Consider the following 17,263-nt stretch of genomic DNA (forward strand, 5'->3'; position numbering starts at 1 on the left):
CATTTTTTAATGTATCAATAGTTTTTCTCAGTAAGTATCCTATATTTAAAGAATTTAGACAACTTTTCATTACCTTTGGTTCTAAAGAGCTTAATTTATCATTGATACAGTTGAGCGCATAGTGCTTTCCCCATGTCTTTTGCAGTAGTTGCAGAATCACCAGTTAGAGCTAACTTATCCCTCTGAAATGATTTCTGAGGAACTTTACGTGGATCAACCAGGTTGTGAGACCCTTTGATTTAGCAGAGCTTTATTGACAGCAAGCAGCAGGTATCCTGTTTCATTTACTGGTTTGGAATCTCTCATCTTTTTCTAAGGCATAAAGAGAACTGTTCACTTTGTATTTTACTTTTTAGGTCGTTATGTGTGTGTGGCAAAATAACATAATATTTACCATCTAACTTTTTTTTTTTTTTTTTTTTTTTTTTAAGTAATTTCTATCTCTACACCCAGCCTGGGGCTTGGACTTGTGACCCCGAGATCAAGGGTGTCATGCTCTACTGACTGAGACAGGCATGTCCCTCCCACCCATTTTAACCATTTTTAAGTGTGTAGTTTCAGCGCACATTTACATTGTTGTGCAACCATCACCACCATCCATCTCCATAACCTTTTTATCTTTCCAAACTGAAACTCCATATCCCTTCAGCAGTTTCTAATTCTCCCTCCCCCAGCCCCTGGTAGCCACCATTCTACTTCCTGTCTCTATGAACGTGACTATGTTTGATATCTTCTGGGAGTGGAATCATAAAAGATTTGTCCTTTTGTGACTGGCTAATTTCATTTAGCGTAATGTCCTCAAGGTTCATTCAGGTTAACTTTTTTTGAGTTACAGTTTCCGTCTAGTCTTTAACTATGAGCATTCAAGTTCCTCCCTTTCAAAGGCTGAATAGTGTTCAGTTTTATATTGATATTATCCTTTGTTTAACCAGTCCTCTTTTGATGGACACTTTGGTTGCTTCCTTCTACTTTTTGGCTGTTAAACATGCTATGGGGTGTGTGGGTGTCTGTCACTTAAGCATTCAACTTGGGCTCAGGTCATAATGTCACGGTTCGTGGGTTCCAGCCCTTTGTCAGGCTCTGTGCAGGCAGCTTGGAGCCTGCTCCAATTCTCTGTCTCCCTCTCTCTCTGCCCCTCTTCTGCTTGTGTGCATGCAGTCTCTCTCTGAAAAATAAACGTTAAAAAAAAAATAAACATGCTCTGAATGTGTGTGTACGAGTATCTCTTGGAGTCCCTGTTTTCAATCCTTTTTTTTTTAAGTCCGTTCTTATTTAAGGAATTTTACATGTAATTCCTTCCACTGCCAATCACCTTAGTTCCTCCAAAGTCAAAATCCTAATCTTCAAAACAGCCGTATTGCTTATTTATTTATTTATAAGATTTTATTTTTAAGTAATTTCTATACCCGCCGTGGGGCTCGAACCCATGACCTCAAGATCAAGAGTTACATGCTCTCTCAACAGAACCAGCCAGGTGCCCTTGAAAGATTTTAAGTTTTAAAAAACTTTTTATATATATGTATATGTTTTATTTCAAAGAGAGAGCGCATGAGCAGGGGAGAGGGGGAGAGGGAGAGAGTCTTAAGCAGACTCGATGCTCAGTGCAAAGCCTGACACAGGGCTCAATCCCACCCTGGGATCATGACCTGAGCCAAAATCAAGAGTCGTTCGCTAAACTGACTAAGCCACCCAGGCACCCCTGATTTCATTTCATGTCATGTCATGTCATGTCATGTCATGTCATGTCATGTCATGTCATGTTATTTTATTTTATTTTTTAACCCCTGATTTTATTTTTAAGTAATCTGTGCACCCATCGTGGGGCTCGAACTGACTGAGCCAGCCAAGCACCTCCAAAACAGCCCCTTTTTAAAAAGAACTTTGGTTCAGTCCCCAGTTGTCACTGTTACTCCACAGTTCTTTCAGTTGGGCTTCTTTGATCTCCACTTGAATACGGTCATACTTCAAAAATACCCCACTTGTAACCTTTGGGATCTAATTTTTTTTTTTACTTTAGACCCTAGAAGTCAAAGTGTAGGAAGTAGTATATTGATTGATATTTTGGCAAATGACCTAAAATTACTATTCTTGGTTTCTAATATTGAAAAGTCTTGTTACTTCCACTCTCCTTCATGAGCCTCGCAGAAAATGTTACAGGTCCCATTTCACCACTGCAGTAAACCTGCTTGTTTCCAGTTCTTTTGGCTATATACCCGGAAGTAGAATTGCTGAATCATATGCTAATTGCACTTTTGAGGAACTGCCATACTGTTTTTTTTTATGGTGTCTGTAACCATTTTGCCTTCCCATCAGCAATGCATAAGGGTTCTGATTTCTTTTCATCCTTGTCAACACTAGTTATATTGTTTTTTTTTTTTTATAATAGTCATCCTAATGAGTGTGAAGTAGTATCTCATTGTGGTTTGATTTGAATGTCTCTAATGATTAGTCGTGTTGAGTATCTTTTCATGTGCTTTTTGGCCATTTGTGTATCTTCTTTGGAGAAATGTCTATTCAAGTTCAAAGGTGCCCATTTTTGCATCTGATTTTTTTTTTTTTTTTTTGCTGTTCTATTTTTAAAGGCAAGTTTAAACTTTTTATTTTTTTAATGTTTATTTTTTCACATGTGTGCTTATTCAGCTTTATTGAGCTGTAAGTGACAAATAAAGTTGTAGTATATTTGAAGTATATAAAGTGATTTGATATATGTGTACATTGTGAAAGGATTCCCACATTTGACTTGACTTAATTAACACATCCATCACCTCACATATTTACCTTCTCTCTCTCTTTTTTTTTTCCTTTGGTGAGAACACTTACATTCTACTCAGCAAGTTTCAGTTACACAATACTATAGTGACCAGGTTATACTTCAGATCCTCAGAACTTATTCATCTTACAACTGAACGCTTGTGTTCTTTGCCAACCTCTCTCCACTTCCATCACCCTCCTGGCAACCACCATCTCTGTTTATATGGGTTTTTTCCTTTAGTTCCACACATAAGTGATACCATGCAGTATTTGTCTTTATCTGACCTATTTCACCCAGCACAATGACCTCTAGGCCCACCAATGTTATTACAAATGGCAGGATTTGCTTCTTTTTTAAAGACTGAATAGTATTCCATTGTAGATTTAGAGATATACATATAGATATCTCCATAATGTTTTGTTTGTTGTTGTTGTTTTTTTGACAGACAGTGTGAGTGGGGAAGGGCCAGAGAGAGAGGGAGACACAGAATCTGAAGCAGGCTCCAGGCTCTGAGCTCAGCACAGAGCTTGATGTGGGGCTCAAGCTCACAAACTGTGAGATCATGACCTTAGTTGAAGTTAGATGTTTTAACTGACTGAGCCACCCAGGAGCCCCATAAAGGCAAATGTAAAATGTCTTGGGCGCCTGGGTCGCTTAGTAGTGTCCAACTCTTGGTTTCGGCTCAGGTTATGATCTCACGGTTCTTGAGCTCGAGCCCTGCTTGGGATTCTCTGTTTCCCTCTCTCTGCTCCTCCCCCACTTGCTCTCTCTCTCTAGCTCTCAAATAAATAAACTTGAAAAAAATAAAATGTCTTCAAGTTTATAAGACAAAATACCCCATTAAGCTCTTTATTCAAATAGAAGTTTTACCAATTCTTCTGAACATGGTACTTTGGTGGGGAAAAATCTGATTGTGATACTAAACCACCACCCTGAATCCCTAGGTTGAGAGTAAAGAAAGCTATTGAACTAAGAAACCATTTTAATATGAACAGAATATTTTCCATTGATGTAAACCTCACTAGAATATGGGATGCAGTGTTGTATATTTCACCCATTATTTACGTGAAAACAGTTTTTCTACAAGAATTGTGACTCTGTTATTGACATGAAGCACATATTGTAAAAAGCTCTTAGCAGTTTCTCTTTTTATCATGTTTTCTAAAATTGAGTGACAGCTTCTTGAGTAGTCTAATTTTCAGAAATTGACCTTTTTTTCTTCATTTTTTTTTCTGTAAGTTTTGGAATTCAAATATTTTTATGAGGTAATAGTCATAAGAACAGTTCCTTTAAAGGATCCCATGTTTGAATTGGAGCTTAAAATTAGCATGTTGGGGGGCGCCTGGGTGGCGCAGTCGGTTAAGCGTCCGACTTCAGCCAGGTCACGATCTCGCAGTCCGTGAGTTCGAGCCCCGCGTCGGGCTCTGGGCTGATGGCTCAGAGCCTGGAGCCTGTTTCCGATTCTGTGTCTCCCTCTCTCTCTGCCCCTCCCCCGTTCATGCTCTGTCTCTCTCTGTCCCAAAAATAAATAAACGTTGAAAAAAAAAATAAATAAAATAAAATTAGCATGTTGGGTTTTCAAAAAAAGGGAAAGTAGTTAAAGAATGTAGGCAGGGGTTTTCTTTTTTTTTTTTAACGTTTATTTATTTTTGAGACAGAGACAGAGCATGAACGGGGGAGGGTCAGAGAGAGAGGGAGACACAGAATCGGAAGCAGGCTCCAGGCTCTGAGCCATCAGCCCAGAGCCCGACGCGGGGCTCGAACTCACGGACCGTGAGATCGTGACCTGAGCCGAAGTCGGACGCTCAACCGACTGAGCCACCCAGGCGCCCCAAGGCAGGGGTTTTCAATGTTGGACTATTCACTGCTCATGGATAATCCTTTTTCGTGGGGCTCCCCTATGCACTGTAGAATGTTTAACAGCATCTTTGGCCTCTGTGCACGAGATGGAAGGTAATAACCTCACCCCCACCCACAGTTATGACCACCAAAAATGTCCCACGGTCGAGGTAACAGGATGCATGAAATGCATGCAGTGTTTTTGTTTTTATAGATCTCTGTGATTTTTTAGTCAGGTTATTAGTGTTTAAAGTTCTAGAACCTGGGGCGCCTGGGTGGCTCAGTCGGTTAAGCATCTGACTTCAGCTCAGGTCATGATCTCACGGTTTGTGAGCTCAAGCCCTGTGTTGGGCTCTGTGCTGATCAGCTCAGAGCCTGGAGCCTGCTTCAGATTCTGTGTCTTCCTCTCTGTCTGTCTCTCTCAAAAACAAACAGTCCAGACAGTGCACTCTGCTGAACAGTGCAGAGCCTGCTTGGGATTCTCTCTCTGCCCCTGCCCCACTCTTGCTCTCTCAAAATAAATACATAAATTTAAAAAAAATTATTAAAGTTCTAGAAACTTAGAACAGCCATTCTTTTTTTTTAATTTTTTTTTTTTTTACATTTATTTATTTTTGAGAGACCGAGCACAAGTTGGGGAGGGGCAGAGAGAGAAGGAGACAGAGAATCCGAAGCAGGCTCCAGGCTCTGAGCTGACAGTGAAACATTAAAGAAGAAAGAAATAACCTTGTAGAATTTGCTCCAAAGTAATATTTTATCAGAAATTTCATTTTGGGGCACCTGGGTAGCTCAGTTAGGTTAGGCATCTGACTCATGGTCTCAGCTTAGGTCATGATCTCACGGTTTGTGAATTTGAGCCCCATGTTGGGCTCTGCACTGATAGTGTGCAGCCTGATTGGGATTCATTCTCATTCATTTTCATTCATGTTCATATTCCCCCCCCACACACACTTGTGCTCAGTCACTCTCAAAATAAACTGTAAAAAAATTTTACAAATTAAAAAAATAGAAATTTCATTTTACTCTTTGATACTGAGTTTAGTTAATACCTTCATTTTATGGAGCTTGGTGTGCTTTCCTAGGTATTAATTTCATTCATTTTCACAATTCCAATCTGTAATTTCTTACAGGCACATCCATTACGTATCGGGCACCATACTAGGTTCTGTGCTTGCAAAGATGAATTCATTATTGGTCTTTCAAAAATGAGTAGCTACAATATAGAGTGAAGTTTGAGGTAGACGTTATAGTAAAAGTAAGAAACCAGTGAATGTAGTGGGGTGGAGCGGGATGTCAGGAACAGCTACAGAGAAGACAGTTAACATTGGAGCTGATTCTTGAAGGCAGGGCAGGCAAGGAGGGACAGGAAGGTGTCTTCAAGGGGCGCCTGAGTGACTCAGTTGATTGAACATCCCACTGTTGATTTTGGGTCAGGTCACAATCACAGGGTCGTGGGATCAAGCCCTGCCTTGGGCTTCAAGCTGAGCGTGGAGCCTTCTTAAGATTCTCTCGGAGCCTTCTTAAGATTCTCTCTCTCCCTTTGCCCCTCTCCCCTGCTCACACTCTCTGTCTCTCAAAAAAACAAAAAAAAAGAAAGAAAATTAAAAAATATAAGTGCCTTCAATAGGAATGGTATGGGCAATAGCTCTTATGTGCTTGCTGTATGCTAGGCATAGTGCTTATGCCTTTTATAATCATTAACTTGTTAAACCCTTACCACAACCTTCACAAGTATCACCGTTTACATTACAAGAAAATTAAGGAGTAGAGAGGAAGTAATCTAACCAATGAGTTAATGTCTAATAAGAAAAAAAAAAGATACCCATGACTAGAAACTGATATATTGCCCCCTTTTTTTTTTTTTTTTTTTTAAGATTTTGTTTTTGAGTAATCTCTACACCCAGCTTGAGGCTCAAACTCACAACCCCAGAGAGTTGCATGCTCTACCGACTGAGCCATCCAGGTCTCCCCTGATACATTGCTCTTATATGGATAGATGATTAGTGGGTGGGGTAAGAGGGTCAAGACAAGGGAGTGAGAAGGATCAGTCAGAAAATTAGTTTGGGTCCAAGTTGTAAAGGATCCTCTCTCCCTTGTTAAAGAGTGTGGACTTTATGCTATAGGTATTTGGGAGCTATCAGAGATGAGTGGCTGGAGGTAGGTGGTGTAGCATAGACCCCTAGTTAGCAGGACCTTTGAAGGCCATGAGATCTGGTAACTCACTAGCTAAATTAAAGCTGAGAGAGACAAAAAGAGGTATCTTACTCTAGACCACACAGTTGAGTATTTCTTTCCCCTTTCTTATAAAAAGCAGAGTTATAATACTGAGGTTAACTAGGTACATTAGAAGTGGTAGAGTTGAAAATGGAATTGGGATCACATCAGACTGCCTATTAAACTAGTGGCTTTTTTGTTTTTTGTTTTTGTTTTGTTTTACTTCCTGGGCTCAGGATCCTTCTATATTCTGAAAGTATTATCTTTTGTTTATTGTAGTATTTATTGACATTTGCCATATTCGAAATTAAGACTTTTAATTTGAAACTTGTTTTTTATTTCATTTGATATGACTTTCTCACTCTCTCTTAGTAATTTGAGCAAAAATCAGTTTAAATTGGTCAGTGCCAAACCAGAAGTGGTTAGGATTGCTCCACCAACAGGAGGTAGGATAAGGCTTTTAATAGAGAAAAGGTGTGGAAGCAAAGCAAGGAAATCATTTGATCAGTTATATCTTTGCATTTGCCTTATTTGGAAAAGCTTCCTTGTCTGTTTGTGATGGGCTGTCTTTGTATTTGATTTCTTAACCTTGAGGCATATACAGGCTTAGGTTTTGGTTTGCTTACATAGCCTGTTTAAGGTATTAGAACCACCTCAGTCTAATGGCCTCCTTCTTTAATTAATTTAACAACTCCCCTCCCCACCCCCCACTTTTGGTCATCCTCTAATAAGTGAGAGTGGAACTAAAAATTTAGTATTAATGCCACTCTCACTAAAACCCATAGGTTGTGAAGTCAAGTCCATGAAAGAATTGTTTTTGCTGTTCATTTTGGTGTTGCATCTCATTCCTGTTTCTCCAAGCCTGGTGAGACCATCTGATGTGCTGCTGATGGCTATAAACATGAATTTAAGACCCTTGAGAGAATATATATAGCCCATTAGGGTGACAGCAATAATGACTGTCAGTTGTATAATGCCAAAGATTGAAATATGCTCCTTAGGACCCTATGAGCCAAACCAGTTGAAGTCAAATAAATTAAAGAATGTACCTGGAAGGGCATCAGCCTGTTTTAGCTAGGTGGCCTGTTTGTTAATTTCTGATATGTGCTGTGATACCAGAGGTGTTGATCCAGGTACAAGCCAAAAGTACCTGTGTGGTACTTTGCTGTGGTACACTGTTCAGCCCGTAAGTAATCTAAAGCACTTCTGTTATCTCAAACCGCCTTAGGAAGAAATTCTGAGGACTTTTATTGTGCAGTTTTGTGGCTTTAGTGGTAGATTTAGTGACAATCGCCAGAGTTAAGGAACATTGTCTTCCTGTGCATTAACAGAGAAAAGGCAAGTAGGGTCAAAAGCAAAAGAAAAGCAAAAAGCAAGAAAAGGCAAAAGGAATAAAGGTTTCATGTTGAAGATGAAGATCTTCATCCCTGATCCTAGGGGAGCTGTTCACCTCAAGATGATGTCTGCTTCTGGGGAGGAACTTCCCTAGCCAATTTTAGAGCTTCAGCTGGTGTGATACAACTATTTTTTAAAACCAAAAATAGTGAGATGACTGGTGTTTTTTTATTTATCTTTGCTAATCTCTTTAAAGTCTGGTTTAAGTAGATAGATTCTCATAACTACTCTGTATTCAGACTGTTATTATAATTTGTGTGTGAAGTATATGAAGATCTGGCCTCACACAGATGTGTAATTGAAGTAAGGAGGACCTCACAGACCCCCTGAAAGGATACTGGGACCCCCATTGAAAGAACTGCTGCACTAAAAAACCATGATTATCTTGAACATTTGGACCTATGAGACATCGGATACAGAGGGGTTATTACCTGGTGTGGTAACACATCCCATTTAAGTAAGAAATTATATGATTTTCCCCTTCATTTCATGGAAGCATGAGGACAGTGGGCACGTTTTGAATTGCCAAAGCCTGATGGAAAAGCTGCATTTTTGCATCTTTTTCCTTACTGATTCAAGCTTGTATATTATGTAGAGAGAAAATTATTAGCTTTCTGATAGAAGAGAGGTGGTTGGAAAATTGCACTTGAGATTATATCTGCATTTAACAAATAGACCCTCTTAACTGTTTTAATTGCAGAGTTTTCTAGTTGCTTTAATTGCTCCTTTTTCCATTTATGCCAGATTTTTGTTTCTTAACTTGGTTAAATGTTTTTTAATCTTTGAGCTTTCAAAAAGCCAACATAGGGGTGCCTGGGTGGCTTAGTAGGTAGAGTGTCCAACCCTTGATTTCGGCTTAGCTCGTGATGTTGAGCCCCACCTCGAGCGTGGAGCCTGCATGAGATTCTGTCCCTCTGCCCTTTTTCCCTGTTTGCATTCTCTCTCTCTCTCTCTCTCTCTCTCTCTCTCTCTCTCTCTCTCTTTTTCTCTCTCTCCCTCCCCCAAATTAAAAAAAACAAAACCAACATAAGTAAATATTTATAATAATCAAGTGTTTACAAATACAGCGATACAGATGTTGATGTCTGTCATTAGATGCTACTCTTGTGTATGAGCAAATTTAGCCCTGAGTCATTTTATAAATAGTATAGCCAGTGCCTTGACATTTTCAGTGTTAAGAGTCAAGTGTTCACTGTATTTCTGTGTATAAAATGGCTGTAGGAATAGGGATAGTTGATTATTGGACACTGTAATTTGGGGTTAATGAATCCTGGCATTCCAGATTCTGTTCTCTTAATGTTATATCGAGGTTCCTGAGCTACTGCCTCAGCCAGAGGGCCTTATCCACTTCCCTGGAAGCCTAGGCCCTGTAGACACAGCAAGGAGAGACCTGTGAGATGGGGATTCTAGAGCTGTAGGTGCCACTCCCCACACAGGGGAATGGTTCACTGATGTGGATACCTGCACTGGAGCAGAGCTGGTCCAGCTGGGTGAGGCAGTTGGAGGGAGGCAGCAGGGTTCCAGCAGGGCTCAGGAAGGTGGGCTTCTCCTCAAGCGGTGGCCTCCATGCAAAGGATAGGGCACCCTGTCACAGGTTCTTACCTGGGCACTAACCAGTATCTTCCATATAGTTGTGTTGGTAGGCCACCTGCTTTCATGTACTCCTAATCATTGCTCGTACAACTGCATTGCCAGCTCAGGTGCCCTTTAGTACACCTTTATGTTCATTTCTTTTTATCTGTTTCCTGATAAATTGCCTTTTGTAATTTTTGCATTTTATTTTCCCTTTTATTGGTAAAACATGGTTCCTATAAAGATACTTACCATTAAAAAAAAGAATTGTCAAGTAACTAGTTGTTTGTTGTATTTCTTCATTGTGGAAATTTTTAGATCTACTTCTTAGTTTTCTTAGTAATCTTAGTGAAAAATTCTGCGCACATGTAAGAAGTAATTTAGCCTACTTGTCTTAGGTGTTTAAGAACAGTGTAACTAGATTTCTTTTAAACTGTGGGTTATTTTTTTTCCCCAGTTCTACCATTTAGATGTTGAATTGTAATATTAATGTTGAGGGCACCTCGGTGGCTCAGCTGTTGAGCATCCAACTTCATGATCCACAATTTGTGACTTTGAGCTCCACATCAGGCTCACTACTGTCAGCATGGAGCCTGCTTTGGACCCTCTGTCCCCCACTCCTCTCTCTGCCCCTTCCTTGCTCACAGTCTGTCAAAAATAAATAAACATTAAAAAATTTAATATTGATGTTGAAAATGTAATATTCATGTTGAAAATGTAATATTGATGTGGCTTTATGAATTTAAAATTCACTTTCTTAAAACTTAGCTGATAATATCACTACTACTTTAAGACCATTTAGATTGGAATAGATTCTGACTAACTACTTTTGGCTTTCAAGAAAGCTTTGGTGAACGTTGTGATTCTTCAGTTTTGTTTTTTGTTTTTTTAATGTTTATTTATTTATTTATTTTTGAGAGAGTGTGAGTGGGGGAGAGGCCGAGAGAGAGGAAGACAGAGAATCCGAAGCAGGCACCTTGCTGTCAGTGCAGAGCCCAACATGGGCCTCAAACCCACAAACTCTGAGACATGACCTGAGCTGAAGTCAGATGCTTAACCGACTGAGCCCCCCAGGGCCCTGGTGATTCTTTAGTTTTAGCAAAATTATGAAAATAAGAATTTTCTAAAAATTAAAAACAACACAGCTTTGGGGCATCTGGGTGGCTCGGTTGAGCATCTGACTTTGGCTCAGGTCATGATCTCACCATTCCCGAGTTCAGGCCCCATGTTGGGCCCCACATCAGGCTCTGTGCTGACAGCTCGGAGCCTGGAGCCTGCTTCAGATTCTGTGTCTCCCTCTCTGTCTCTGTCTCGCCCCCTCTCATGCTCTGTCTCTCTCTCTCTCTCTCTCAAAAATAAAATAAAACATTAAAAAAAAATTTTTAAAAATGACACAGGCTTCTGGGCATTTGGGCCTTCTGTCAATTTAGTAGAACTGAAAAATATTTGAGGGTCTAAATTTGTGCCCCCATTTTGATTCATGATCTTAAAATCCATCGTACATTTAACAGACCACACTGGAAATGCACATGGCAGATTAGGTTAGCATATTGAAATGTGAACTCAAAAGTTGAATCATTTTATCATTTTGTAAGGTTTTGTAAAGCTTTAAAAACCTTTCCCTTTTGTAGTTACCACTTCAAATTGGTCAGCAGATAATTCTGCCAGTTAAATTCTACATCTTGTTTCAAAATTAGTGTGGTAGCAGGGAATTCACCAAAATTGCGATGGCATTTATGACAAATCTAATTTCTATCATTATTTTGTACTTTAAAGTCATTGTTCCCATTGGTCACCTTGTTTTCCATTTTTATAACACAGACTTATCTAGAACTTGGTTTTTGTTGCCTCATGATTGTTTCAATGGCAGAAATTCTACTCTTACCCATATTTGTTTACCCACTGTTGCTAAGGAATTTTTGGTGTTTATAATATCAGTAGAATTGTAATTATTTTCCTTAATGGTTTTTTTTGTGATTCATTGGAATTAAGTTGATAAGTCATAACATATTCTATACTGTAATCAAATGGTGGCCTAGTCAGTAATCTTGTATTACTTGGAGTACTTAATACATAAAACAAGCATTTTTTCCCTTCTGTGCTAAAAATAGAAGATTACTTTTATTAACCCTTAATTTGAATGAACATCACTTGGTGCTAGTAGCCCTGCTTTTACTGAATGATCTAGGAAAGAAATTATTTTTATAGGGAAAACTGAAGCCTAGTCATGTATAGGAGGCCTGGCTGTGACAATCTGCGGTTCTGTCTTGAGACTTCTATCCCTAGTAGTTAATATTTTATAACTCAGATATGTCCTTTTGGATCTTACTGGCTTTGGTTTATTTCTGTTTCAAACTTACGGGTGCTCTGATAACCTTATCAAGCTTTCATTTTTGCCTTAGCACGTGAGAGCTAAGTAAAAATGTTGTGTATGTTCTTAGTTAATAGTACTCTGTTTTCTTACAGCATTTCTTAATTTTTAAAAAAGCAAAGGCAAATTTGCCTTAGTTCCTTGGTTGGATTTACTTATCTGGCTGGTTTACAGATTGTATTGGCTGTGAGAGCTGCAGTTTTAGCCCAAATGACAAAAACTATCAGGTCTTCCCTCTAGTGTGTTCGAGGTGGATTAACCACCCCCCTCCCACCAGAGTTATTTGCTTAAAAGATAAGGCTTCCACAGTAGGGAGGGGAAGAGTGTGAAGCAAAATTTCAGAAACCTTTAAATAGCAGACCCTGTAAATAGCTTTTTTATTAATATATTTGAGATGTTAGAACAAAACCATGGCAGTCTTTGCTCGTCTGGTGCTAAAAAGAGACTTTCCTATTATTCATACAGATCTCAGACATCATAAATTTGTTTCGGTATCTCTCTCTCTTAATCTGAATGTGGTAATGTTTTCTCCTTGTCTTTCAACTGTCTCCCCCTTTGAGGATTGTATCAAACTGAAGAGTAATAAATTCAGTTTCATTGACTCATTTCTCACATTTCTTACAGAGAAAAGAGCTTAAACCAACAAGACTCAAGTAATTTACGTAGTATTTCATTAGTCCCTCAAATATTTAAAAATTAAAAACCTAGGAAATTATTTTGGATGTTTTTGTTTTCTTCAAAATTAAGATGTCCCTGAGATGGCGGTGGTGGCAGTAGCAGCAGCGGTAGTAGTGACGACGGTAGTAACAGCAGTGCCACTTTGCTTGTTGATTGCTGTCAGAGTAGAAACTCAGTAAATCTGTAGGTTATTTTACTTCATAACCCTGCAAGATAGGTACTTCTATTATTTCCATTTTGCAGATGTGGAAACTAAGGCTTAGCAAGAGGTGAAGTTACTTGTCCAAGGATATGTGCTCTACATCTAAGTCAGGATTTGAATTGCAGTCTCTGAATCCAAAACCCATATATTCACCATGGTTTTAAAAAAGAAAAAAAAAGAATTTTTTTCTTTCTTCCTTCTCCCTTCCTCCCTTTTGGAGAGAGCACTATCGGGGGGAGAGGGGTAAAGGGAAAGAGGGCGAGAGAGAGAATCTCAAGCAGGCTCCACATGGAGCCCAACGCAGGGCTTCATCCCACAACCCTGGGATCATGACCTGAGCCCCTGTCCAAGAGTCAGACCCTCAACCACTAGGTGGACTGAGTCACCCAGGCATCCCAATTCACTGTTCTTTTATTACCACCTTTAAGTGAACTGCATTTACAGGCTTAACTTCATTTGGAAAACGTTGTTCACATTTTGCACAGAATACAACATTTGTCTTTTGGGGGACTGTGGTGGTAGAAGATTGTTACTTTTGCTTCCACAGTCTCAGGCCAGTGTTTGTTCTGCCTTCCAAGGGGGGGTGTGAAATAGAGTGTGGAGAGAGGGGAGGGTGTCCAGAAATCCCAGACCTAAAATGTAGATTGTTGCTTGTAATTATTGCCACTTGTTGATTTTTCAGAAATTTTATATGTATTCATTTTCTGTTTGTCTTTTTTTTTGCCCTTCTGCAGCACTGACTCCAGCAGTAGTTCAAGTGATGACTCTCCAGCCCGATCAGTTCAATCTGCAGCAGTCCCAGCACCCACTTCCCAGTTGCTTTCATCCCTGGAGAAAGATGAGCCGCGTAAAAGTTTTGGAATCAAGGTTCAGAATCTCCCAGTACGCTCTACAGGTAAAGTTTTGGGTTACTGTACTTTCCTCTCTGCTACTGTTGGGGAATATGAGGCTGGGCAACTTAAATTCTGTCTTGTAGTGACAGCAGGCTTTCTTTTTTGTGGTTCATTACTATTTAAATGCCACGTAAAGAAAAGCAAGGGATTATCATAACTGTATGTAGTTTCTAGGTTGTTACATGTATGAAGCTTGCATGTTATTTGTATTTACTATATCACATATATATGTACATATATACGTTATTGTGCCCATTGTATATACATATACAAAGATTGTGTCGTGAGTGTTATATGAAGAAAACACGTTTAGTTTTTAGTAAATATACTTACTGGATTAAGTATTTTGATATTAGGGGAAATTTGATGTGAATTATAGAAATGCTATTTTCAGTTAATTTTATTATATTGGCCTGGAGTCCTGTGTTATCTGAAATAATTTTGGATATAAAACTATGATAGGAAACCCATTTCAAAATATTAACATTTTAAATGAGGAAAATTATGAATACCATTTTAGTTATTTTATTTAAAAGGTTCATATGCTAACAAAACTTAGGTCAAAAATCAAGCCAGAGATTTTGTAGCTTGTTTTAATTGAATTGTAACTGAACTAGAAAAATAAGCACCTTGTTTTTTTGGGTGGGGATTTAGATACAAGCCTTAAAGATGGCCTTTTCCATGAATTTAAGAAATTTGGAAAGGTGACGTCAGTGCAGATCCATGGAACTTCAGAAGAGAGGTATGGTTTGGTATTCTTTCGGCAGCAAGAGGACCAAGAAAAAGCATTGACTGCATCAAAAGGAAAACTTTTCTTTGGCATGCAGATTGAAGTAACAGCATGGATAGGGCCAGGTAAGAGACAAGGAGGCTAATTTTTAGTAAGATTTATATTTCACCTTATGAAAAGGTCACATCTTACCCTGAATTGGGACACTATTCCAACTTTATTTGTTGACATACTTCCAATGTCTTCTGTTTTAAAGACTGGTTATATTTGTTTTTCAAGTTAATAAAATTATGTTGTTTTGGTTAGGGAGGGTGAAAATTGTTCTGTTTCTTTAAGGGAGAAATGCTGACTTCTAAGAGGCTGAAAGGCACAATTTGGCCCTTTGTTGAGTCCTGTCTTCCCAAAAGGATTGAATTGAATGAGATAAGGAGATAGTTCTTTGGAGAATGACATCAGAGTTACCCTGAATTAAGAAACAGACGACTTGCTACATTGATCAGAGGGACTAGTTAGACTGCTTTTATTTCTGTTATGCCCAGCACAAATTAGATCTGTTGTCCTAGTTTCCATGACCTTGAAAGCTTAGTGACAAAGAAAAGCAGGACTAAATCTTAAGAGTGTGACCCATTGAGAGTTTCAAGGGGACATTTTATTAGTTTGAATCTACCTGTAAGACCTGTTGTAAGGCAGGAAGTCTTCTCAGGCATGGCTCGGGTCAGTGTTTATCCTGTTTCAGAACCACCTATAGTGCAGACCTTTCACCTTGTCCCAGCCTAATGGTTCAGAATTCACATATTCAAGTTTGGGAACCTTCCAGTTTAAGGCAGCTTGTAAGTAAATTTGTGGAGAAATGTTTAAATTAGGCAGTCACATTATGTAGCTGAGACCAACTTTAAGACTAAGACTTTGAGGGGTGCTGGCTCAGTTGGTAGAATATGTGACTCTTGATCTCAGGGTTGTGCGTTCAAGTCCCATATTGGCTGTAGAGCTTTATTTTAAAACAAAACAAAAACACACACCTAAAACTTTGAATGGAATTTTAGGGCAAACATAGCCTATTATCTTACAATATTCATTGTTTTGACAGTTAAGAGGGAAAAAATAGAATTTCCCTGGTAAGATTGTGTAAATGTTATTTGTATGTATTAAAACAGGCACGGGGGCACCTGGGTGGCTCAGTTGGTTAGGCTCAGGGCATGATCTCACAGTTCGTGAGTTCGAGCCCCGTGTCGGGCTCTGTGCTAACAGCTCGGAGCCCAGAGCCTACTTCAGATTCTGTGTCTTCCCCTCTCTCTCCCCCTCCCCCACTCACACTCTGTGTCTGTCTCTCAATAATAAATAAATGTTTAACAAAGAATTAAAAAAAAATAGGCACAGAGTTGCTAGAGGGAAGATTGTAAAACGTGCATAATTTTATGATAAACACAAGAATTCAAAGGGATTATAGGTAATGCCCTCATGTTCCCTCCTCTTCCAAGTTTGAGATGTACTCTCTTAAGTTAATACTGAGCTAAGTACAACTCAGGAGTTCTTCTTTAACACATTCAGAACAGGTCACAATTGACCTAAGGAATAATATTTAAAATGTCATATAACGTATTGTAGGAAGTTGTTAGAGCCACATATAATTATTAAGTAGCGGGGATCTAATTCAGGGCCTTTAACAATAGATGGCCCTCAGATCTCCCAAGTCGTGGGGCTGGCTTGTCATTTTCACTGTAAAAAATGCATTTTACCTAATCAGTTAGCACCTGGGCTTTAACCACACCTGCTAGTGAAGATTTTGAGAAGTTTGGTTGGTTGAGGCGTAGGAAAGCTTGAACGTACTTTTTCCAGGTGGGACAGCATGAAACACTTGTCGAATGGGATATTTGAAAGCAGTTGAATGCGAGTATAGAGACTTGGTTGGAATTGTTGTTGGATGGTTAAGTCATAAAATGTTTTGTACTGAAATGTATGGAGCTGATTGCTTCCTTAGGTCAGGGACCTCTTGTTAGAAAGATCCAAATCCAAGAAGCCCAACTTTGCATATAGACCCCAGGTGGCTTCTAAGATTGTGCTTTCTTAGTTCTATGCAGATAGATCATTACAATCCCTTAAACATGAAATTGCGAAGATAAAAGTTTTTTTACATTGACATGCAGGCATTAAGACCTGAACTGGTCATGAAGGTTAAATAGATTACATGTGGAAAATACACTTTTTAAAAATCTTTGTTAAACTGAATTTCTGATTTTGAAATTTTTATTGAGCTATTTATTTGGTGGAAATGAAGCCAGTACATACGATTTTAATGGTTGCAAATTATGTTCTATCTTTCTGATTCTCCCTTTTGGAGTATAAACCTTAAGATGTGTCTGAATTATTTTTTCTTTTCTTTTTCATTTTTTCTCCCTTTTTAAATGCAATATTCCTAAATATGTGCCCTCTATTAGTTTCAAGAAGACCTAGTTGATCTTGAAATGAGATCTCCCCTGGGAGATATGATCAAAATACAGTATGGAGACAGGTACAGGAACCCTGGCAGTTTCTGGGTCCACTTGAGTCTCTGAAAGTACATATTCTTTGATGACACCAGTAAGATTAAGCTGAGCTGCCATTAGAGCAGTCAGACTGG

The 17,263-nt window shown here is 38.9% G+C and overlaps 1 protein-coding gene across 2 annotated transcripts in view; it reads left to right on the plus strand.

The window, feature by feature from the left end:
- The window catches only part of SPEN (spen family transcriptional repressor), a 101,461-nt gene that overhangs the window by 59,478 nt on the left and 24,720 nt on the right, over positions 1–17,263 (plus strand). For both annotated transcript variants that reach the window (XM_086715775.1, XM_086715773.1), the window contains 2 exons: positions 13,758–13,918; positions 14,571–14,771. In XM_086715775.1, the coding sequence (XP_086571901.1) occupies positions 13,758–13,918; positions 14,571–14,771 (362 nt within the window). The remainder of the gene's footprint in view (positions 1–13,757; positions 13,919–14,570; positions 14,772–17,263) is intronic.

Source organism: Puma concolor, chromosome C1 (genome assembly GCF_028749965.1).
Source record: "Puma concolor isolate L17-30 chromosome C1, mPumCon1.1.hap2, whole genome shotgun sequence".
NCBI lineage: Eukaryota > Metazoa > Chordata > Mammalia > Carnivora > Felidae > Puma > Puma concolor.